This window comes from Emydura macquarii, unplaced genomic scaffold (genome assembly GCF_026122565.2).
Source record: "Emydura macquarii macquarii isolate MOO-44397 ecotype Brisbane River unplaced genomic scaffold, CSIRO-AGI_Emac_v2 contig_2205, whole genome shotgun sequence".
In the NCBI taxonomy this organism is placed as follows: domain Eukaryota; kingdom Metazoa; phylum Chordata; order Testudines; family Chelidae; genus Emydura; species Emydura macquarii.
In genome coordinates, this window is record NW_027132342.1 from 6,913,442 (window position 1) to 6,937,308 (window position 23,867).

Consider the following 23,867-nt stretch of genomic DNA (forward strand, 5'->3'; position numbering starts at 1 on the left):
GTAAAAATGTCCCTATTACGTGTACTGATGAGTGCTTACCAGGAAAGTTAAGTTCTAACACTTACTTGCAGGACCAAACAGTCAGAACCACCAGTTGAAGAAATACGAGAAGACAAAGCAAGGAAGATAAGTCTTTCTGAACGGGGGAAAAATCCATCAAAATGGAGTCTAGGATCAGTGTAAGTTTCTCAGTTGCAAACACGAATTGCTACAAGGGGAAGTAGGGGTCAGGTGGAAGACATGGGCAGAGGAAGCAGGGGGGTAATCTTGGGGGGGGGGGGTTTTTTTTTTTTGTTGGTGATGTCAGTCTAAGTAGGCAGCATTAAGTAATCTAATTAGCAGGTTTTTAAAGCTCTAATTTGGTATTAGCCAAGAACTTCTGCTCTTGAGATGTGACCCTTACAGTGTGGCATTCTGCCTCAATACTGCCCCTTGGAGATCAAAGCCTGGGTACTTTACTAGTTCAGATAGCCCTGTAATTCTAAATTTACAGAGGAAGCTATTGTACTATATGTTAAACCCTCTTGTTGTAGAAAAAATGGCTGATATTTGCGATGCCTAATAGGAGACTTAACCCCACAATTCCCATTAATGGAACATAAGAAGAAATCCCTTATTTGGCTTTGAAAACCAACTTTATTTTTTGTACCACTTCAGAGTTTTTAGCATCCAGTGCTGACCAAAGCCAGCATTTGAAACCTAGACTATACTATGCCACCATAGCTAGCTATTTACAGTGGCAATTACATACAATTTATGATCTAGATTAGTAGTCAGACAATCTCTGATATTTAAAGCATGAGGAAAAGCATGTCTGTCTTTTATGTTTATGGCTTCTCCACAGCTGCACCATAATGTCATCGTGGGCATCTCATCTCAAGACTTCCTTCTCCAAGGCTAACAAGACTCTCTGGATTTCTCTCACTATCATTGTACTACTTGCTGCACTCACAAGTTTCCTCACAGGCCTGTCTCTCCAACGACCGGCAGATGCTGCACCTGTGGGAACTGGGGATTCTTGGAAATCACTACAACAACTGCTGTGGCCATATACTAAACTTCAACACAATGGACCACCACCAGTATAGCACGTGCTTTGTATTTTAGTTCATAAGAATTTGTTTTTTCCTCTGGACTTCCTGTTTGACTCAATTTGTGTTAAATGAACTAGTGGAAACATAGCTCGTCAAACCTAGAATTACTTTAACTTCCTAATATGATGTGAGAGGTATTGTATTTAAAACCATTTATTTGGAAGTTTTTTAGATTATACTTATGAAGTTAACTTTAATGGTAAAACATTTTGAAGCACAACTTGGAACTAGAAATGTAACTTAGCCTTCCACTGGCAAAGGGGTAAAAACTTCCAACATGTCTAAATCCTGTTCAAAATCAGAATGACTTAAAAAATAGCTCTCTCTCCTTTGAAGCTTGTAATAAATGGATCTAAATGCTGTAGTTACTAGGAAGGAAAAAAATTTTATTTACAAAAATAGAACTTTTATGCATTAAGCATTTAAATAGCTGTTTTGATCTGAAAGTGAAATGACACACCTCAAATGTAGTTTTATTAACCAAGTTCTTGATACTCAATAAAGTTAATTTAAAATAGGGTCTTAAGAGTATGTTAACACTCTAGTGGCAATGAGCAGTTGGTATACAGCATCGATAAATAGGCAACTAGCTTCCTTTACTTTGTCAATTGCTTCTTCAGTGGCAAAATCTTTGATCATATGGAAGAGAGTAGAATGAAATTCAGTATTTTCTGCTAGATCTTCGGAAAAGGCTTCACTAGTTTCACTGATTTTGAGCCTTTGGGCTCGCTGACCATTAAACATATAAAGGGACCAATCTTCATCTTTAACAGCTTCTGTTTTAAGGTGTTCACTCACCTGCAGCAGAATAGAAGAATAAATGCTGTAACGTACTATGATACTTTCAATCTACAGGGAGCTTAATGTAGGAAGGCAGGGCAATATCATGGGATGCTAAGACCCAGGTTCAATTCCCTGTTCCAACAAACTTCTTGTATAACTTTGCCTTTAGCCCTAGGTTTCTTGACCAAAGGAGAAGTGCTGGAGTCCAAACACCCTTGTGCTTAAAAATATGCCCATGGGCATCTGCCCTACCACTTAAGTCCTGCTGCTTAGCACCTAGGATCCCACCTGAGCTAAGTGGTTGCTCAGACTAGGGGAATGTCTATTCTGAGCTACCACCTGTCTGTCTGCTGGGCTTAGTAGGGTAGATGTGCACAGATGCCTGTTTACACAATGTCTACGAGCTCAGGCCCTGCATAAAACAGCAGAAGGTAGTGGTAGTATCCCTCTTCTATCCAACGCCCCAGTGGCTAGAGCACTTCCAGCAAGAGCAGGGAAAGATGGATGAAAATCCCTCTCCCAGGAGGGGCATGTGAACCTGTCTTCTGCATCCTGGGGTTTTGGATGGCAGAGACCCCTATAATTCTTTGTGAGAGGGCTAAACAGCTGTAGGCACCTAATTCCAAAGGAGAGGCTGTAAATTCTAAGTAGAGACTGGCATGTCCCTTCCACCCTGCCAAAGGCACATAGCCCCTGTCTTCAGCATTTTGTATTGGCTAAATTTAGGTGGCTCCCCCCCCTCAGCTTGTAGGTCCTGTTCTTAGGTGCCCAGCCTCTCCATGCATCAAATGCAAGGAAACAGTGGTAATATTGAACAGACTAGCTTAATCTGTAATACTGTTAAAATTGTTTTGCTTTAGAGTGCCATATTTACTAATAGTATCTAGCAAGGGGGAGTTAACAGCTGTTTGTTTTGCACTGCCATTCATTTGCAGAACAGAATTACTCAACCTTGACAAAAGGATATTGTGTATATTAGCCTGTAGAAATATTTGAGAGTGATTGCTACTTTTCTATTGTGTATGGGAGGGGAGAGGCTACACCTGGATCTACCTGCCAACAGAGCCCCTTTCTCTGGTAGCAAGGAACAGAAAAACAAGGAAGGATCGCCCTTCTCTACACAAAGAAGTGAATATTAAAGATCTGACAATTAAGAGCTGCCTGCAAGAGAGGATCTCGATGGACAAGGAAAGCTCAGGTTACAGCTGGCCACCTATCTAATTGGTACTAGAGGATCCTGATTCAGACTACAAATCCTTTTTGTATCCAACTATGGAGCTGGAGAGACCATGCAGCCCAGGACTGTGCTAAAGTCTCATAACCAAGCTATGTCCCAGGTGATCTGTAAAGCACAGTAGTTAAAGACCTCTAAAGATGCAATCTCAAGAGGCAAAGGACTGTTACTTAGCAAAGGTATGGGTGAGTTCATCAGGGGCCAGACATCAGAGAATCTGATTGTAATACACCAAGTTTTGTAAAACTTCAAAAAGCAGCTAAGCCTAAATGCTAAAGCTATGAAAACTGCAAAGACAGAGCCCTGCTCTGAGAAAAAACATCTTAATAAGCCTGTTTCTGAACTGAAGAGGTAGCAGTAGTTCAACTTGGCTTATCTACGCTTATTTGGGGTTGGTCCTTTGGATTGACATTAAATCTAAAAGAGCAACCTTAAAAACCACTTGATCTTGACCAGCTGCCAGATTCCACTTGCTCCAACTGAAAGCAAAACCTGATGCAACCAGTGCCATCTGTTGATAAGTTGTGACTTCTGCCAGTGGAGTCTGTAACAAAGAGTACAAATCAAACCACATATCCAAAAAATTACACCCCTCGATGCTGGACTATCACAGGGAGAGGCATGTTCTGGTCAAACGACAGTGGCCAGATTCTGGTTCCTGTGCCTTTGTGTGGCACTGCAAGCTGTCTTACTCAGGTACCTGAGGGCTTTTGGATGGCATAGAGCCACCTTATTGGCAGAGAATGTTGCCTACATGTAGAAAACTGGATTTTTTTTTTTTTAAAAAGTAGTTCATAATGTCTCACCTTCTTGTTCACACTGACGTACTTGTGAGAGTAATCTGATGGGAAAATGTTCACTCCAGCCTTTTTCAAAGCAATGGTCAGGCCAACTGGAGATGTCCATTTTCCAGTCAAATGGGAAAGCTGCTCGCTCCCTTCCACAATTACTGAGGACAACATACACTGATTACCCTATTGCACAAAGCAATACAAAAGTTGATTGCTGATTAAAAGTATTCTTCATTCAGGTCTTTTAAAATATTTACTTTTTTCTCTCAGGATCCTAGGTCCCCCAGTGACTACTTTATAAATACCTATGATCTATACACACTCACTTGCACCCCACTCCCTCTATGGGTTGCACTACCAACCAACAACAGCCAGCACCAACACTTCTAGTGGGTGTCTGCCTGCACTGGAAAGGAGTCATGTCTCCTATGGCCTAGCTCATAATCTGATCAGTTCACCCCTGCCTTGAGAATGGACCCAGCCTATAGAGTTTAGGATAATAAGCGTGGCAGCACACTGCCACCATACTAGATCTTAATTCAGCTGGCAGTTACCTGTCAGATTTTGAGAGTAACTAGAAGGTGGATTTGTACATATAAGTCAGAGGAGGAGATTTTACACCACAACTAGCATTAAAATATCAGATTATTTTTAGAGCTGCCTTTTAAGACCCATAAAATACACTCAGGGTAAGTGAGGGAGAGTTCTGCTTTCTAAGACAGCCTAGAGCTGCAGATTTCAAAATGCATTAAGTAGAGTTCTGTTAGCAAATTTCAGTATGCTGCCTGCTGGCTCATTCTGGGCAAAAACCGAGGCTAAATCAACCCATCTATTCCCTAGCCTGCTCCTTTCCAACTCTATGACAGCGTGAACGTACAAATATCCTTACTCTTTCATCCTTACTAGGGCAGCCTGAATTCTAAAATGAGCTCTAATAATGACATAAATAACCTTAAGGATCTGTATTTGAGTTGCATGTATCAAGACATTTACTGTACCTTAACTTGCATTTGAACTTCTGCAAAGGCTGTAACAACAGTGAAAAGTAATTCATCTGTGCCATTGGGTCTCAGTTCCCATGACTGGTATGGCATGTTGAGATGAGCATCCTGAACCAGTGTGATTGTATAAAAAGCATCCATCTCAAAAGAGATTTGTTTGTCTTTCATTCTGTACTTTATGTCACTGATGCCATCAGTTCTCCATTGTTTGCCTATATATATAATAAAAGAGGAAAAAATTGTTAGAGCTGCCGCATTTGGTGTTACAGCCCACTGAACTTGGATTAAGTAGTATGCCGAGCTCTGGAGAATATTAGGCGTATAATACAGACAGCTGATTTTAAGAGAGAAAGAAAATCATACAATTGGTATCAAAATTTCTCCATAGCCTAAAATGATATCAACTTAAAATGAAAACATGGATGATGGTGCAACTAACAGTCTGGGAGCTGACTTATAATAAATACTACTCCCAAACCTTAACATGTGAGTCAAATTCCACTTTATTACATTAGTGTAAATCAGACGAAGTCCAGGGGAGTTAGTTTGGTGTGAGAACAGTATTTTACCTTTTAAATATATAAGATATGAAAGCAAAATTTGGCTCAAGCTAGCTTTATATACTGTAATTTAAATTTTCTAGCTAATTTTTGTCATAACCAGGAATGGTGTACTGTTGAAATGTTGATACTAAAAAAACTAGTGCAGAAGAACTGCAGCTCTACTGATGGCAAATTAGTTCTATTAAAGCAGGCTATTATAATTTGGTTGTTTGTATACTAAGCACATGTTTACTAAAACTGACTGGAATAATTTGGTCAAAACATTTTTCCATGGGAATTTACCAATTTAGTGAAATCAAAACATTCTGCAAGCACAATTCAATTTTGAATACGTTTCTCCAGAAACTAGGCAAATTCTGAAACCAGGACTTCTGATGTCTGGCACCCAGAGACGCCAGGATCTGCAGCTCCAGGACAGTCTTCAAGGCAGACTGCCTCAGAGCTAGGATTCCATCCCCCTTCACAAAGAATTTTGAAATTTTGGGGATTTGTTACTAATCAATAAAATTCAATACTGAAAATACTGAAATCTTTCACAAAATGAAATACCTTTCTCTGCCTTGCTCTAATATTTACATTAAAATGAAAGCTAAAACACGTTAACCCAAACAGTAAAACAGATAATAGCCTATCCCAGTTTTAGAAATATTTTTTTTAAATGGAGATCTCACTTGAATAAAGACTGAAATACTATACAACACGCTCCTAAATAAGTTACAGAGTAAGACACTGTTTGAATCAGGGAGCACCAAAAGTCTTGACTCTATTACAAATCATGCACCTACTGAATGCTAAACAAGCTTTCAATAAATCAAGGATAATGAATAGCAAAGGGCCCAAACTGGATCTGAACTGCAGCTCACCTCAATAATGGGACTCACCAAAATTCGAGTTCCAAATACTCCCTGAACTTTGGAAAAATTAAAATCCAGATCTGAATTCTGGGACTGGAATTTAAGAAAGATTTTTGGATTTAGCATTTGTGTATAACTGCTGGCTGAAGACTTACTGTACCTGCAGAATCCCATCTGGCAACAACAGGTTCCTCAAAAAATATCACACTGTCAAGAAGTCTAAGAGTGACCCCTATACAGGGATACGAGGCATCTTCAGTTTCTTCTGTTTCTGGGGGATATGGATATGTCTCCAATCCTACATCAAGTAACTTTGATGAGGAGTGAAGAAAAGAGAAAATGTCATGAGAATCAGCAATAGTCTTTACTAAATTTTGTAATCCACGTTGGTCCTCAGTAGAGTACACTAAAATACAATTTAATGAACTAAAAACTTTATATATCATTTGATAACTTCACACATCTGTGAAACTTAGCAAACAACACTTTGCTTCTACTGCATCTTCCATCTGATGATCTCAAAGGGCTTTTTTACAAACATTAGGGTGAAACTTGCCCTGGTGTGGAAACCAGAGCAAAGCCTTCTGGAGCACATAAGGCCTGTATTGGAGCTTCCTGCCACAGAAGGGCAACCACCCATGGAACTCTCTATATATTTCATAGCACGCAGTGTCTCGGCATGGAGTAGATAGCAAAGTTTTACATAGATCCAGTGGCCGCACAGACACTGCATAGCCACAGAGAGGGCTGCAGCTGTTACTCCAGCCCATATTTGTGATGATAGTCAAATCCAGGCTGCATTGGGTGGACTGTGTTGCAGCTCCGCATGAAGGTGCTGGGTTAAGGATGGGGCGTTATGCCTTTCAGTCCCCCAATGAACCTATTTACTCAAGCCTTATGCAGTTTATGCCTATTAATGAGTTCAGCATTACAAAAATCCTGTGATGCAGGTAAATGTTATCTCAAATTTTACAGTTGGGGAAATTGAAGCATACTGCCTAAGGACCATAAAGTCTGTGGCAAGCCTGGAGTTATGTTCAAAGCTCCTTTATCACAGTCATAGGCTTTAACCCATCCTTCTGTTTACAAAATGAAGCAAGGCCTTCCTTTTCCCTTCACTTTAACCAACATCTTTAGGAGCATTTTCACACACAGTCATTTTAGGCATCTGTGCTACCTCCACGTAACAGAACTGACTCTGTGAATACCTGTCTGAATGCACATTTACCCATTACCAGGATGCCACAGATATATAAGGAAAGTTTTGCAGCTGCAACTGAGGAACATGATTTGAAATCTTGGCCTTTAATCTCAGTGCACAGAAACGGAAAGGTTAGAACTATTTGTTTATACTGTGTGTTCACTATATTGACAAATCTCTGGATCTGCTGCAACTCTTTCTGGGAAGCTCAGTACTGAAGGAGATTCACTGGGTACAATTTTGCTTCAGATCTTGACCTACTTCCACCATGATCCAGCCTTTGATCTGTTTGGCCTGAGGTGGGAGCTTCAGTGCATCAATATGGTACACTCCACCCACTGGTGTGAACTGGTGCAAATCAACTACATTTTCATCAAATATCTCCTCTTCTTTTTCATCAGTGGCTGCCTGCAGTGGTGCAACATGAACTAAATAACAACCAAATATCATGTATTAATTCAGTGTCTGAATAAAATACTAAGATTTCAAATTCCAAATGTTTTTTGCACACAGTGTCTAAATATGTACTTAAATGGCTTTCTACTCTGTAATCTCTCTTCTGGTGGTCTACTGATTTTTTAAAGGATTTACTGGCATGGAGAAAGCCAGAGAGACAACAAAAATGAATATAAGGCTTATTCAGGGCTGGACCTAGGTTTTGTGGGACCTTAAATTAAGAACTGTAGGGTCCTCAGTGATAATTAGGCAAGTGGCTAGTGTGCTAGCTAAGGGCACTTGGAGTTCCTTTGTAACCAAGATGCTCTGTGGCCACATAGCCGTCTGATCACCACTGGATTTACTAATCCGTACCTAGTGACTGCACTATCGTCTCATGTTTTTAGTACTTCAATTTTAAAGAGAAGGGTGCATTTCTCCTACTAGGCCTTGATTCTGTAAGTGACCTTAGGGGTCTGCTCAAGCAGAGTCACCTAAAGAATCAGGGTCTTAGTTATAATCTATGCAACCTCACTAAACGCAATGGAGTTACACAACTGTAAATGACAGTAGAATCTGGTGTGGAGTCAGTGAGGTTGCACTGATTATAACTAACAGGGAGAACTTGGCCCCATGTTATATAAAATCCTAATGGGGATATGGAAAGGGCATGCTATAGAACTTCTTGTAAGGCAAACATGGGGCCACAAACTGAAGTTGAGCAAAGGAAGATGCTTAACACAGTAGTGGATAGAGGGTGATCAATCTGTGGGACAAAATTCCTTAGAGAAACAGCAATGATGAATTAGAGGAAATTCCTTACCAAAATTCTTAAGAGACTTTCCAATGGTGAATGTTTTTAAAAGTTCTAAGCACTTAAAGAAAATCATTAATTATTATTTATTATTATTATGAGAGGGTGAAATCCTACATATTTAGGTGGCTGGATGGTCACTAGGAATGTTCAAAAATGCATGAAAAATATGTTATCAGACATCATAATATAAGGAAGACCATTAATTATGAGGATGCGCTTAAACGCTGTTCAATAGCACAAGATAAAGTAACTGTACTATAAATCTTACTAAATAAAAGACTATATTTTTTAAAAGTGAAGTAAGCTCAATAAATTAAAAATATCCAGTGCAAGATATTTCCAGGTCTTTTTTAGAGTGGGATGGGAAAGGGTTGCTCATTTTATATGAATACTATATATGCTCACATATTATATATAGCTTTTGTAGTATACTGTGCACATACTACAATTTAAGCTTTCTCTATACTTATTTCTAGTATAATATACTAATCTATGTTAACTAAAATCCACTGTACTGTTTACTACCACTTTGGCTTTCCTTTAAAAAAAAAAAAAAAAAAAGTAAACTTCTTATAAACTAAGCTAAGTACTTGTTTTCCCAAGCTAAACCATTTAAATCTTTTTTAACACTTATAAAATATATATTCAAGTTAGAGAAGGCACTTTGCACTTTACATACATTTTCATGCTAAAACAATGAAGAAAGAAGACCTTAAACACACACACACATAATTATGCCATTTTTGGGCAAGGTCTTAGTTAATATTAAGGTTGGGATTCCTAAAGGCGCTTAAGAAAATTAAATGCCCAAAATCCACTCCTTGGAAAAGCTCTGGGTAAATACCTAACTGGGTGGTCTCTTGATGTGAACCTGAAAGTTTGGTTGCTGGAGCAGCACCCACAGGAAAGTTCTTTTAAACAGGCAGGCTGTATAGCTCAGATAATCCAGGCTGCACAATATACAGTTGCCTTGTTTTAGAAGAAAGTGTTAGAAGTAAATCAATGAGTAAATCAAAGAGCTAGAAGCTGTAATGATCTTGAGGGTTCATTAAAGAATAAAAACTATTGAATGAGTAAGGAATAGAACTTTAACAACACAGACGGGAGTGACTCCCAGGTGTGCGACTGGGAGCAGCCATGTTGTGTTGGAGAAACTTTATATGAGAAAAAGACTATAACCAGAACTAGTCTCTTTCCTCGGATTATGGCCTTGATTCAGCTAAGCACTTAAGCACATACCTTACTTAAGCATAGCCTCACAGTTATGCATAAGCTTCAATAACTAACAATCTCCGCCTAGCTCAAAAACCAGGGAAGAAACATATTCTCCCAAGACAGATACCTAGATAGAATTTCAAGACACCTGTATTATATCTTATATATAAATAAAAATGAGAGCAATATCTACATAATCTTTGTTCAGTCTATGTAGGTGTTGGTGCTACATTATATACACTAGCTTTGTATGCTCCAATGTTTGCCAAGTAAAATTACAAGTTTAACATGTATATAATTATGCAATACTGCATGTAAAATCTGAGTACCTTGTGAAATGGTAAAATTTTCTGATTTCTTATCAGATTCCTCTTCTAGCTTCTCATTTTCATCAATATCGCTTTTAATGTTGTCTTTGAATGAGATGGCACTCTTTAAAAAACAAAATATCGTGTTTTCAGATTACAGTGAGATAGGCAATTCAAAATAGTGTAGCTCCTCTGTGAAAATGAGACCTCAGGAGAATGAGTAAGGTCATCATCAGGCAATGAGATGTATATGAAGCTCACTGCGGGAATGGGACCTCAGTGTAGGAATATCCAGAATGCACCAGGATGCACTATTTTTTTTTTTTCTGCTAACTGATAAAACCTGGTTTTGGTGCCATTTTTTGTGTTAGAAATTCTTAAAAACATTGTCTCAGATTTTGTCAAAGTCAGGTAATCAGCTTTACAAGTTAATACAGAAATAGAGAGAACATGTGTAATAATTAATTGCATTTCTATAGCAGCTTCCCTCAAAACCCCCAAAGCACTTTTCAAATTTAATTAATTCAGCCTCACAGCACCATCTGAAGTAGAAAAATAAGTATTACTAGCCTCATTCTTCTGACAAGAAAGCTAATGCAGATCGAGGATAAGCCCAAAGTCACATTAGGAACTGTTACAGAAACAGACATAGAACTCAGATCTCCTGACTCTTTAGCTTGCACCTACGCTCTGAGACTTTCCCATTACTTTCATTGTTTTCCCTTTTCACAGAATTACTGTAAGTTTTGGATTTCCAGCCTAGATGTGCCCTCACCAGTTGTGCCAGACTTCTGGAAGGCATAGCAATGGGGGAAAGTAGCTGGACACTCATTGCATGTTTGTTCCCCCTCCCTACGTGGAGCTAGAGTGCTGCTTCCTACATACTTTGTGATGGAATTGTGTGGAACACCTGCAGAGAGAACCATGCAGCAGCAGAAAGAGGGACAGAACGAGAGAGAAAAAAGGGGGGAAGGGAAAAAACTAAGGGCAAACAGAACTAGAAGCGATATTCCTGGTAAGCACCCGGGTTGAGAGAAGCAGACCATTGAGGTGGAAACAGGAAAAGAAAGTGAGGATTGGTAGAGAGGGAACAAGACCTGGAAGAGAGAGAAGAAGAATGAGAGAAAGAACAAGATAAAGAGCTTAAGCAGGAATGAAAAGCAAAAGCCAGAAAAATACAGGAGAAAGGCAATAAGAAGGTGAGATGTGTCATGGTATAAAGGAAGCAGGGAGCCTCAGGAACTGCTCTGCAGCAAGTGTGGTGAAGGGCAAAATAATAAGGCCAGGAACCATTGCTGTAAATATATGTTAATCATCAGATGTAAAAATGATAGTTTACAGTTATTTACCCAGAAGATTTGGCAGCAGACTCAGAGTAATTTAGAATTGTCTGTTAGCCTACAGGCCACAGAAGCTACTAAGAGTCAAAATGTCAATGCACTCCTTTGGGATATCATTTGTAAGAGATTCAGATTGACAGAGATGGTATTTTGCCAGCCCTCTAGTAGCAAAACCATCAATATACAGGGACTAAACAACCATATAACACCGGAGTAAAAACTCATTCCATTCTAAACCCTATTTTGCACTCCTTCGGACTATCCTGACAGTGTTAGACTCCTGCGGCGCGGTTTGTGGGACACTAACTTTCTGTAAACATAATCAGTTCACTCTAACATACTCATTAACATTTTTAATGATCCTCTTACTATAGTGTCTTACAATTGTATCTGGTATTATCCATGCCCTGAACCTACTCCCATCCATACCAGTCACCATTTTTCATACCTACTACAACCTTCCACCAAAATAGTCCTTTCTACTTCCTACCACTGTTCTTTCTTTTCTCCTTCCCCATCTCTGAAGATCCATGGGGGTTCAGCACGTGTGGCAACTTGTATGCTATGCTGTGCCCTAAGCTGAGGATGGTCACACTTCAAATTTCTAAGAATTTGGACTTTCCCTCACTTGTGGTCTACAATGGATGGTGCAGCTAGATAGCCCCAAAATTTGTAAGACTGCAATTTGTTCACCTCACACATTGTGCAGCTTCAGAACTTGTCAGTCTTGGTAAACCGAACAGATCTCAAAAGCTAGGTGGTTGAGGAGATAACCAGAGGTGAGAGGGACTAAAGGGGAGGTGTGACAGCACAGAAGAGAGGAGGCTTAGGATACTTTGGGTAGTTACAAGGAACAAGCCAAGGCCTACTGGAGTGGGCAGAAGAAGACTGGTTACACAAAAGTCTTCGTTGAATTGGCTCAAAAGGTTGAGTGTTTTGGCATCTCACATTATATCCTGCCCACAGCATTTAAGATTGACTGGCATGCTCTTGCTGTCAAATCCTTGATTTGAATTCTGCAGGACTGGCTGCAGAGCCTTCTCCAGTTGAGAACCACTGGCTTTGGCATGTTCTAGTCTCGGTGGCCTGCCTGAGCTTGGATTTGGTGACCTTCAGGGTATAATGTACTTTTTATGTGATGTAGCATGTAGCTGATTTAATTTGATCTTGTGTTTTGTTTAGTTGATGGTGACAGCAGTGCTTATGAATATCTTTGTCACCTATAAAGCTAAATCCTATATGGTGCAAATGACAACAAACGTGGCTCTATTTGATTTTAGTTTTGCTATGTCAGCGCTTAGATACTACAGTTTAAAAGTGCTTTAAAAATTCACGATAGGACAAATCTTGACATAAAATCATAGAATTGGAAGGGACCTTAGGAGGTCATCTAGTCCAATCCCCTGCTCAAAGCAGGACTAACCTCAGCTAAATAATCCCAGCGAGGGTTTTGTCAAGCCACAGCTTAAAAACCTCTAAAGATGGAGATTCCACCACCTCTCTAGTAACCCATTCCAGTGCTTCACCACCCTCCTAGTGAAAAACTTTTTCCTAATGTCCAACCTAGATCTCCCCCACTGCAATTTGAGACTGTTGCTCCTTGTTCTGTCTTCTGCCACCACTGAGAACAGCCTAGCTCCATCCTCCCTGGAGCCCCCTTTCAGGTAGTTAAAGGCTGCTATCAAATCTCCCTTCATTCTTCTCTTCTGCAGACTGAACAAGCCTAGTTCCCTCAGCCTCTCCTCATCAGTCTTGTGCTCCAGCCCCCTAATCATTTTTGTTGCCCTCCGCTGGACTCTCTCCAACTTCTCCACATCCTTTTTGTAGCAGGGGGCCCAAAACTGTACACAATACTCCAAATGCGGCCTCACCAATGCTGAATAGAGAGGAATAATCACTTCCCGCGATCTGCTAGCAATGCTCCTACTAATGCAGCCCAATATGCTATTAGCCTTCTTGACAACCAGGGCACACTGCTGACTCATATCCAGCTTCTTATCCACTGTAACCCCCAGGTCCTTTTCTGCAGAACTGCTGCCTAGCTCATCGGTCCCCAGTCTGTAGCTGTGCATGGGATACTTCCGTCCAAAGTGCAGGACTCTGCACTTGTCCTTGTTGCACCTCACCAGAGTTCTTTTGGCCCAATCTTCCAGTTGGTTTAGGTCCTTCTGTATCCTATCCCTACCTTCCAGGGTACCTACCACTCCCCCTAGCTTAGTGTCATCTGCAAACTTGCTGAGGGTGCAATCTACCCCATTCTCTCGATCATTAATGAAGATGTTGAACAAAACCGGCCCCAGGACCGACCCCTGGGGCACTCTGCTTGTGACCAGCTGCCAGCTAGACATGGAGCCATTGATCACTACTCGTTGAGCCCTATGCTCTAGCCGGCTCTCTATCCATTTTATAGTCCATTCATGCAACCCATATTTCTTTAACTTGCTGATAAGAATACTGTGAGAGACAGTATCAAAAGCTTTGCTAAAGTCAAGGTATATCACGTCCACCGCTTTCCTCTCATCCACAGAGCCAGTCACCTCTTCATAGAAAGCAATCAGGTTGGTCAGGCATGACTTTCCTTTGGTGAATCCATGCTGACTGTTTCTGCTCACATATTTAGTTCTTACTTTGTCCTCCTCAAGGAAAACTCCCATTGACTTCAAGAAGAACTTCAGCTGGATAAAATTTGAGTTAAGATCTCAGGATTTGCTCCCTTATCTTTTCAGTGTTTATCCTTACTGAACCTCTAGTACTTTTGAGATAGGCCCATTACTAGATATAAGGAACTCAACTGCAAGACTTTCGCCAAAGAGGAATTCTTTTATAAGGAGAATAAAAGTTTTAAGGACTTTTTTGTTTTCTTAGGCACAAGGGTGACATGTAAAGATGTCTTAAGGTGCTAATACTATGTAGCTGAGGATCAACTGACAGCATTGTCCATGTTGTACCTTCTACATATTTCTTACCTTTCTTCCATCAGATTCCTTGTCAATTACCAGGTCCGTGTCCTCTCCACTTTTTTGTTCCCCTTCTTTTTCTTTTTCTTCTTTCATATCATAAAACACAGTTAATTCTGGTTTGCTTTCTGGGGTTTCCACCTTTAGATGAAGTGTGGGAATGCATCGTAGTGGGGAAACATGATCATAATGAGTGTGCAAGATGCGGACAGCAACATCACTTGTGGCCACTGTCTTTGGAAGGTCAAATCCATTTTCTGCATCACAAAACATATGATTTTTGAACCTGTATATAGAAAATTAAAATAAAAGAATTCTCTAGTAAAGTCAGTATAATTTATTTTTACATCACACTTCAATATTCCAGTATATTTATCACAGTAATATAGGTACCTGTGTTGCCTTTTACCATATGGCACAGTCCGGGGAACAAAACTGGAGAAATGGATTAGAGCAGTGGTTCTTAACCTTTCCAAACTACTGTACCCCTGAAGCCTGAGTCCCACCCCCACGGGGCTGAGGCATGTAACTTAGTTTCATGGCGCCCCTGTGGCTCCAGGCAATTACCTTTCTTGCCACCCCCAATACCAGCTCTGCACTTGCGACCCCTCTAAAACTCCAGGTTAAGAAACACTGGATTAGAGGGTCACATCACATGCTCACCCAGCACTGAGAGCTGCCCCCCCCCCCCAAGATAATTATAACAGAATTAAAAGGATTAAGCTCTGCATGCAGTTAAGGATCATGGCCAGGCAGAGAAGGGGAAAAGTCAGCTGTTCTATACAGCATGCTTGTAGGTAAATTGGACTAATTTATTAGGCACATTTCTGCAAAGGCTAATGCAGCTGCTTTCTGTATTAAGTCCTTGTCCACAGTTTCCACATACAAGTTGAGGAGGCACTTAAGGTAAAGGGAGAAATGCCAGAAGAACAAACAGTTCTACACATCTACCTGCCTCTGTGCCACTGTAGGCAACGGGCTGGAAGGCATGCAGAAGGAGATCAGTTGTGTGTCAAATCAGGTACACAAACAACTTGGACCTTCTTTCCCCATGGATCTTTGGCGTGCCATAGTATGGTCGGAGGTCTCATTTCTGACCAAGCAGACAGACATGTTCAAATGAGAACTCTCCTTCTGCCCATTTTTATTACAAGAAGATATTGGCTAGAATTATAAAATCTTCCACACCTAAACCACAGTGTTTTGCTTAGGAACACTGGGAGAGATTCTGTGCTTGGCTTCTAACGGGTGCAGCACGTTCTATGCCCAATGGAAGGATGCTAATGTGACATTAAGCCACTTTTACACTCTCCTGATTCCAGACTCCTTTGCCACCCACAGAATAATTTAAACAGCCTAGGGGGGCACAAGATACAGAAGCCTTCCTAGGCTGTCCTATAGGCTGCAGCACTGCCCTAATTCTCCACAGTGCTCTCCTCCACAGTGCTGCCCCAACGCTGCCCTCCTGCCCCCAGCAGACCCCCTACACTAAGGCTTGCAAGGGTGTCCTCAGAAGGCAGCCTTACAGCTGTCTTCACAGTTCCACTGTTTGGCACACTCCCCGTTCCCTGCATTATCTATAAGGCAGATAAGGGACACTTGTGGAGGAAAGTGCTACTCAGCATGAACAAGGATTGTCAGAAACTGGCCCTGAGTCTTTATTCCATAGAGATGTTCAAAGACAGAGCTCATTTGAAATAAGGTTACTTTTGTACTGTACCTTGGATTCTTCTTGAGGTTTGCCCAAATACTGAATGTGACATTTTTATCTTTTATAACCATCTCCATATTTCCACTGTCAGAATCTGCATACGTATTAGCCTTCTACAAAAAACAAAAACAAAACCACCACACTCATCTAAATTAAACTAGGATGGAGTTGATGTATTTGAAACTGATGATAGAATTGCTATTTATTCTCTTTGCATTCGGAACAACTAAAAAGTTGAGCAAATTATAAATTCTTAGGATATCATTTGAATTAAGAAAAATATACATGTGATAATGTGTAAATAGCCTATCGGAAATGTAAAATTACAAAACTTTCTTCAGTGTGATCACCAGCTAAAATGTTTAAAATAGTCACTGATTACTGTATAATTTAACTCCGTGAATTAACTGATCACATTTATGACATATTTCTTATCTGACCCTAGAAGGCCAGATAGTGGATGACCACTGCAATGTGCATAAAGGAGAGGGAGGGTCCATGGAGTCTTCCCCTTGTTCTCTCTAAGTGGGGACTTGCCACTATTATGGTCAGTCATTGCACTCCTGTACTTCTTTAAAAAGGTCCAGAAAACCCACCTCTTCTGTGATACACTCTAGCTACAATGGCCACACGTTATTCTTTGTGCAGGTGCATGGCAATGTATTAGAGCCACTCAAAGCCTTTGATCTGTAAGTTCCAGGTAGTCAGGGATTCTCTTTTTTTGTCTGCCACACTTGACCTGTGATGAAGTCTTGTGCCCAACAAGCAAATACCAGTAATCCAATATCTGTAAGACACCCAGTATTGTGGTGTCTGGCTGCCCTTCACATCAGTACCAGCAACAACTTCTCAAAACTGGGGAGCATATATTTTGATGCCAACTTGTCCTTCCTTTTGGCAGTTTCTCACATAGATATTGTCACACCTTTTTCTACGTTGCTGTTTATGCATAAAACACCCTACGTGTACTGATTCCCCCTCCCCTCCTTCAAATCTATTAAACTAACCTTAGAGCTAGCATTTTATATTTACTGAAGATACATCAAAGTTATAAAATGTACATGGACACTGGGAAAAACTGGTAGGAGCTAGTTTAATTTGGCTTCAGCTGTGTTAGCTAACAGATCAACTTTCTCCACCAAGGACAAGAGCTGGGAATAAGGTAGATGTACTAACAGAAATGTGAGAGGCAGCTACTTTTTTTGAAAATCCCTTTTCATAAAGTTATCTCAGAGCAAGACAAAATTCTATTACACCCTTACTACCAGTAACAGGATGACAAGGCTGTTTGTTAAAGAGCTACTGTTTATCCTGTCTCCAATAGAAACAAACACACAATAAAAATCTACAATTTCTAAAGACACAATTCATCACAGAATATATAAAAAGGGCATTAACATTAAAATATCAGCGAGAAATAGAAGGAAGCAGCACATTTTGGTACGAGTAGGCAGAGCACAAGGATAAGGTGAAAGCTGAGCTTTGGCCATCAAGAAGCTTGTAATTGAAGATCAAAAGAAGAGCTAACTGTAATCTCAAAATGACCACTATACTGTCAAAGAAGTGGTCTGTCTTTAGTCATTCTGTGTTCAGATACAACAGGAGCAACATGTAGAGAGAGAGAGAGTAACTTGACAGATATCAAGGTGGGAAACTGAGAAGTTCTTTCATAAGAGCAACTCATGTAAGGCTGCAAACTGCTAGTTCAGCAGTCCAATGCAAGGCAGAAATAATCTACAGAGTCAGAGAAAGCCGTATCTGAATTTAGAGAGGATTATACAGACAGTTTTGGAAGTTCAATTATTCCTGTTGATACCACTGGACCCAGATGACACCAGAGACCAGACCCTGACAGAGGGCCAAACTGAGCTGACAGCTCCCTGTATACACACAAATCATCTACATCTTTCACCACAGAATTCTGACAAACGACCCATGTGACTATATAGCATCACAATGGAGTCAATGGTATCTGCACAGATGTAAGAGTCCACATTTGGACCTTAGCTCGGCATTGGGGCCCAAAACGCCATTTATTGTGAACTGCAAATATTACAGTTGAACATATAATTAGAAATTTGCTCTGTCTGTTAGATATGTTATTTATAGTGCACATTGTATATTTGATTCTAGTACTCATCGCTCAAACAATCTGCAGGCCTTGAACTATTTACTAAAATAATGAATAATATTGAATAATTAATAGGAGATTTTCATGATGTTTGTGGACAACTCACATAACAAAAAAATAAAAAAGGCGAAATTAGTCAAATAAAAGTGTTCATTGTGAATTATTCACTCATTCTAATGAAAACTAATTTTAATTTGTGTGTTTTCCCTATTCAAAAGAATACTTTTATTTACCCAGTTAAATCTGTTTACTTTAGTACTTGAATAGTTAAGCCACACAATCACAGAGTCACAGCTAACTTATTAATATTACTTTGTGAATGTAATGCACGGTGCCCTCAGTAAATGTAATCGGGTTGATTTTCTCCAATGCAATGTATTAGACTGGATTTTACATACTGTGCTGGATTACCGATTTACTCATTTGATTTCTTGCTATCTGATCGCAAGTAATAAACGCAGAATCTAATTTACCATATACATAGCATCCAAAGTCCTGTCTTGAATTATTTGCGCAAACAATTAATTAATGGCATCTTTACTTCAGGAGAATTGGCATTCTGATGAAACCTTTAAAAATTTAATAAAAAACTTTCCCTAACTTGAATTTCAAGTTACCTTTAACTCCATAAAATGTAATAAAGCAAAAACACAGTATATAGGAAAAAGAATACACTACAGCAATTATAGCTGGGTCATATTGCACTTATTTGTTAAGACAAAAGTTAGCATCATAGATTCAGTAACACAAAATATTATATATTTGAAAAAAGGCCAAGTTACAGTTACTGTTGAAAATGTAGCTTTGCATTTTTGTACTCTTGTAAGTTTTCAATTTTAACTAAGGTCCCCCATCAGCATTAATTCAGTCAAATGAGGCACTACCAAACGTAAGGCCTTATAACACCACCCTTTTAAGCCCAATAGTCCCTTATTCAATGAACTCCATGGAACTATTCATGAAATAAAACACTGTTCAGTGTGAGCAGAATGAGATATAACATATGCCCTTTGGACAGTCCTGGGCATATTTTACCAATATACGGTATTAAAAAGAATACAAAACTTGTTACATTGTCTAACTGAAGGGCCAGAAAGATTTACATTTACTTACTTTATATAGGACTTTGGATCAGGTTGCATATGTCTAAGTTACTCAGAATGGTTAAAAGAACTTTGAGTCACAACCAGGGATAGAGAATTACATAAACTGGTTCAATATCAACACTTTTGATATAATAAGATTGAACTCAAAAGGCTTCATTCCAGCTCATAGCCTATTAAATAATCAGTTTCAGTTTTACCTAACATTTACCTAACAATTCATTGCAAACATACGACCACTTCTTTCCACTTCCACTTTTTCTCTTATTCCTCCTCTCTACATTTGTTTTCCTACCACCATCCTCTTGCAAAACATACATTCACAATCCACTATAGAACCAACTATTTAAATTAGCAAGCAAATCACCATTTAAAGTGCAAAGTCTTTTGCCTATGTGTATATTAATTATCTTGTTATAATATTCTTCATCTCAGATAAAAGTTAAAAAACTCTCACATTAACTTTATGTAAAAGTTTATCTGTCAAAGATTCTTTTAACGACTTAATTTTTTGCATTTAATCACTAAGTTTTTGTGTAATCAATGGTTACTGCTAATTTAAGTCATGGTGACACTTAAGGCCAGGATTTTCAAAGACCTCTTCATTCCCTTAGCATCAATTCACACTGAGATACCCAGCTCCCACTGAATTGAACTTTGTTAGGTTAATTTAAAAATCCCAGCATCAGATACTTCGGAGGAGAGGTCCTCAAAAACACTAGTCCAGTACATGATTATGTTTGAGCCGGGGAAATTTACACAATAGTCTGTATAAAAAGTCACTTCTGCAAATTAACTTAATGTACAAAACTGTTACTTTACCATTACCCTTGATATTTCATATATAACATTTGAAGACTACCTAAAACATAAAGCTTACTTACTTTAAGCAGGTGCTCTGTTGCTTCATTGTATTTCTGATGAAGAAGGTGCTGCAATTCCAGAATTGAATCCTGATACTGAACCATGGTATTTTCCATTAGCTCATTTGGCGGAGTGTCTAATAACAGAAAATCTAACTTCTCGATTAACTGAAAGACATTAAACTTTCCACATTAGTTTTCAGATCAAATCCTAAGAGTTTAATATTCTTTTTTTTGGGGGGGTGGGGCGGGGAGGGGGGAATAGAGTACAGAATGATTTCTGTTCTTTTGATTTCAGATACCATATATAAGGTATCCTGTGCTCTGTTAAAATATGAGCTGAACTTACTTCTTTTGCATATACACAAATATTGATTACAGGAATTCCCTATTACACATCTAAAAACTATGTTAAAAGAATGTTATTAAAGTTTCAAAATTAGGAAATGCCAGAATTAAGGTTGCCTGTGCAAATTTAATTTTGCCTCTTTGTACATACACATTATCATACAGTCTCTATTTATGTCATCATCAGAGGAAACTCAAAGCAAAATTTATTTGCTTAATTTCCTGGGAACTGAATATTGGGATATACTCCAAGCTCCTAGTTTTCATATTAGATGTCTCATTATAACAAAAACAGATGTTTATATTAGTGACGGTGGTGGTGAATTTGTAAATTATGCTGTTTTTGCAAGTGAAAATTATGAACTTGTGTGAGTATGATGCCATGCAACTCCAGCCATCAGAAGAAAATTGACAATTATAAAGCCTTCTTCACATAAATTTACCTTTTTCTTGTGGATTGAATTTATTGACTGCCATTTGCTTATAATCAACTCTATTTTATCACCTTAACTATAATCGGCTCCATGTCCATTATAATCTGAATTCTCCTCTAATATAAACTGTCATATCTCAAGAAAGGTTTATCCATTTCCCCTTCAGACTATTCAAAAGAAAATTCTCCTCTCACAGAAGAACACACATGAGAAATTTCAAGCATACTACATTTTGGCAAAATCAGTGGTATAGGGCAAGGGTTTGGTCAAAATCAGGATTTTAGTGGACAGCTAGTCTTATAGTCTTAGCTCTGGAGAAAGCTCTCTCCTATTAATAATAATCTCAAATTTGAATTTCAAAAATGTAATAGGAACGAAATGTCACAACATTTTAATCTACAGGAAAAAAAACAATTTGAAGTTTGCATAAATGCTCCAGTGACACAGTTGCCTGCAATAAGATGATAATATTTGGCACATCTAACAAACTAACATTAATCCATCCTGATGTCTACAATGGTTGCCTGAGATTAAAGAGCTAATAGCTGTCAAATGTTTATTAGATATTGCTGTATTAGCAAAGTCATCCATTTACATTGTATTTGTTAGTGTGATGTTTCTGGAAAACTAATTTAAATCTATTTGATATGATCTTTCATATTCTTCTTTCCCCATCTGTAAATTAGACCCATTAATGTTATCAGAAGTTACGTGCACACAGATATCTTTGCTTCACACTAATACTATGATCATCTACATCAATCACTTATTCATTCTTTCTACACAGATGTCACCCACCTTTGTGAACTATTAACAAATCTATTTAACACATAACCACAGTAATTTAAGATTAGGAGAAGATGTCAGTTACTGCAGCAGAGCCAGCAGACCACACTTACTATTACTGAATATTCAAACTTCTAGTAGCAGTGCCTGAGAAACCAATCCTGAAATAAAACTGGCAATCTAAAAGACGCATTGCTGAAAGGAGCTAGAATCCAGAGGTCAAAATAGAAGCAAAAGGCCCACCCATTTCAAACTACATTCATAATACCAAAGTAGCTGAATGATCCTGCTAAAATGATCAGTGGTAAATGGTAAAAGGTTAGCATTTATAGTATCATCATTAGTATTCAGCGTGAACCGGTCATTGATATAAATACAGAAGTTCTTCCTTCTTTTAGAACAATTGTTTCAGGAGGTCTATCTGCAGATGCAGTGTGACAACACTACATTGGCTCCACTTTCTGGAAGGTATTCTTTGCTACCACAAGGCTAGAAAGTCTGTATTTTTTAAAATGAAAGCATGAACTCTCTAGAAAGTGAAGGGGCCATCAGGAAACTTCTGGTATGGCATAGAGTCCTGTACCACCTCAATCTGACCACACTCAGAGTCAAATACTGTGAGTGGGTGTAATGAAGGTCTAGATGATCTCATGCTTCTGAGTGTAAACTGTTTGCTCCAAGGTTAAGAAGGAATTTGAATTGCTAATACCATGTAAAACAATGCTACATTGACTAGGGGAATGGTAGGAATGGAGGCTCCTTTCCATTGAAGCTTCTACAGATGGCATGTGCTGCAGTGTTCAGATCTGGAGCTTGATGCAAACTTTCCTCAATTTGGGAGGGTGTTTGGATCCAGAATTTTGATTATAAGCATAAGCATTATATATATGAGCTCCAGAAAGGAATGATGCTAGACTTTTTTTTGAACCAATGATCTTATGTTCCTTGTTTCCTAATAATAAATTTGTAATGAACGAAAGTCAAGAAAGCATATCAGAGAAGGACCAACACACAAAAATTACTGATGATTCGAGTGATGACCATTTACAGGCAAACAACCAAAGGGGCATAAAGGATCATTTTGCAATTTGTAAGCTATTGATAACCAAGAACCTTAAAAACATCATTTTAATACTTACATTTAGCACTTTGTTACCTTTCTCAATCACAAACTCAATATCATCATTTTTATTTTCTTGCCACAAGCTCATGAAAGTATTAATTTCTTGGGGCATGGCTGGGTCTGGACTCCCATCACACTGCATGTAATGCTCCCACTAAAGAGAATGTTTTAAAGAAAAATAGATCCAAACATTTTAGGTACAAACACCTCTAAACTTCATAATTACAATAAGAGGGTTTTGAGAGAAAGGTGTGTGCGCTCTAATGATAAACACATACAACTGAGGGCATGTTTACACTTGTAGCTCAAAGAGAGATACTTGTGCTCGTTCTCAGAGCTAGCACACTAAACATTGTAGCTTACCTGTAGTAGTGTTAGTAGCAGCAGGAGGAGCTAGTTACCACGAATACAAACCTATCCAGACTACATGGGTAGGTACTTGGGCAGCTAGCCCAATATGTGGCTGCATTACTGCAGCTACACTACTATTTTTAGCAAGTTAGTTCAACAACAGCGAGCGCAAGTGTGTCTCTTTGAGCTGGGAATGACACCCGCAAACCCAAGTGTAGACTGAGTCCTAAAACCTATTTCATCCATCACTCATTGTGTGACCTTCAGTTTTGGTTCACTCTATCTCAACATCTCTATCTCAGTTTCCCCATCTGTAAAATAAGGATCATAATAAAACCTGCCTTGTTGTGTGTTGTGAGGATGAATTAGATAATGTCTGTAAAGTACCTTAAGGACTGAGATGAGATTTTTAAAAGCACTCAGC

General features: G+C 39.0%; 2 protein-coding genes across 8 annotated transcripts in view; one reads left to right on the top strand and one right to left on the bottom strand.

Annotated features, from left to right (window-relative positions):
- The window catches only part of IRAG2 (inositol 1,4,5-triphosphate receptor associated 2), a 55,514-nt gene extending 53,689 nt beyond the window's left edge, over positions 1–1,825 (top strand). For all 4 annotated transcript variants that reach the window (XM_067559251.1, XM_067559250.1, XM_067559249.1 and 1 more), the window contains 2 exons: positions 72–179; positions 845–1,825. In XM_067559251.1, the coding sequence (XP_067415352.1) occupies positions 72–179; positions 845–1,088 (352 nt within the window). In that variant the 3' untranslated portion in view covers positions 1,089–1,825. The remainder of the gene's footprint in view (positions 1–71; positions 180–844) is intronic.
- DNAI7 (dynein axonemal intermediate chain 7) overlaps positions 1,617–23,867 on the bottom strand; it is a 35,131-nt gene continuing 12,880 nt past the window's right edge. Inside the window, exons 5-15 of one of the 4 annotated variants that reach the window (XM_067559253.1) lie at positions 23,109–23,246; positions 20,423–20,569; positions 16,314–16,417; positions 14,603–14,879; positions 10,318–10,420; positions 7,783–7,949; positions 6,481–6,631; positions 4,901–5,115; positions 3,918–4,085; positions 3,542–3,655; positions 1,617–1,892 (exon numbers count right to left, since the gene is read on the bottom strand). In XM_067559253.1, the coding sequence (XP_067415354.1) occupies positions 1,617–1,892; positions 3,542–3,655; positions 3,918–4,085; positions 4,901–5,115; positions 6,481–6,631; positions 7,783–7,949; positions 10,318–10,420; positions 14,603–14,879; positions 16,314–16,417; positions 20,423–20,569; positions 23,109–23,246 (1,860 nt within the window). Of the gene's footprint in view, positions 1,893–3,541; positions 3,656–3,917; positions 4,086–4,900; positions 5,116–6,480; positions 6,632–7,782; positions 7,950–10,317; positions 10,421–14,602; positions 14,880–16,313; positions 16,418–20,422; positions 20,570–23,108; positions 23,247–23,867 lie in introns of those variants that run through there. The other 3 variants (XM_067559254.1, XM_067559255.1, XM_067559256.1) reach the window with 3 other exon arrangements.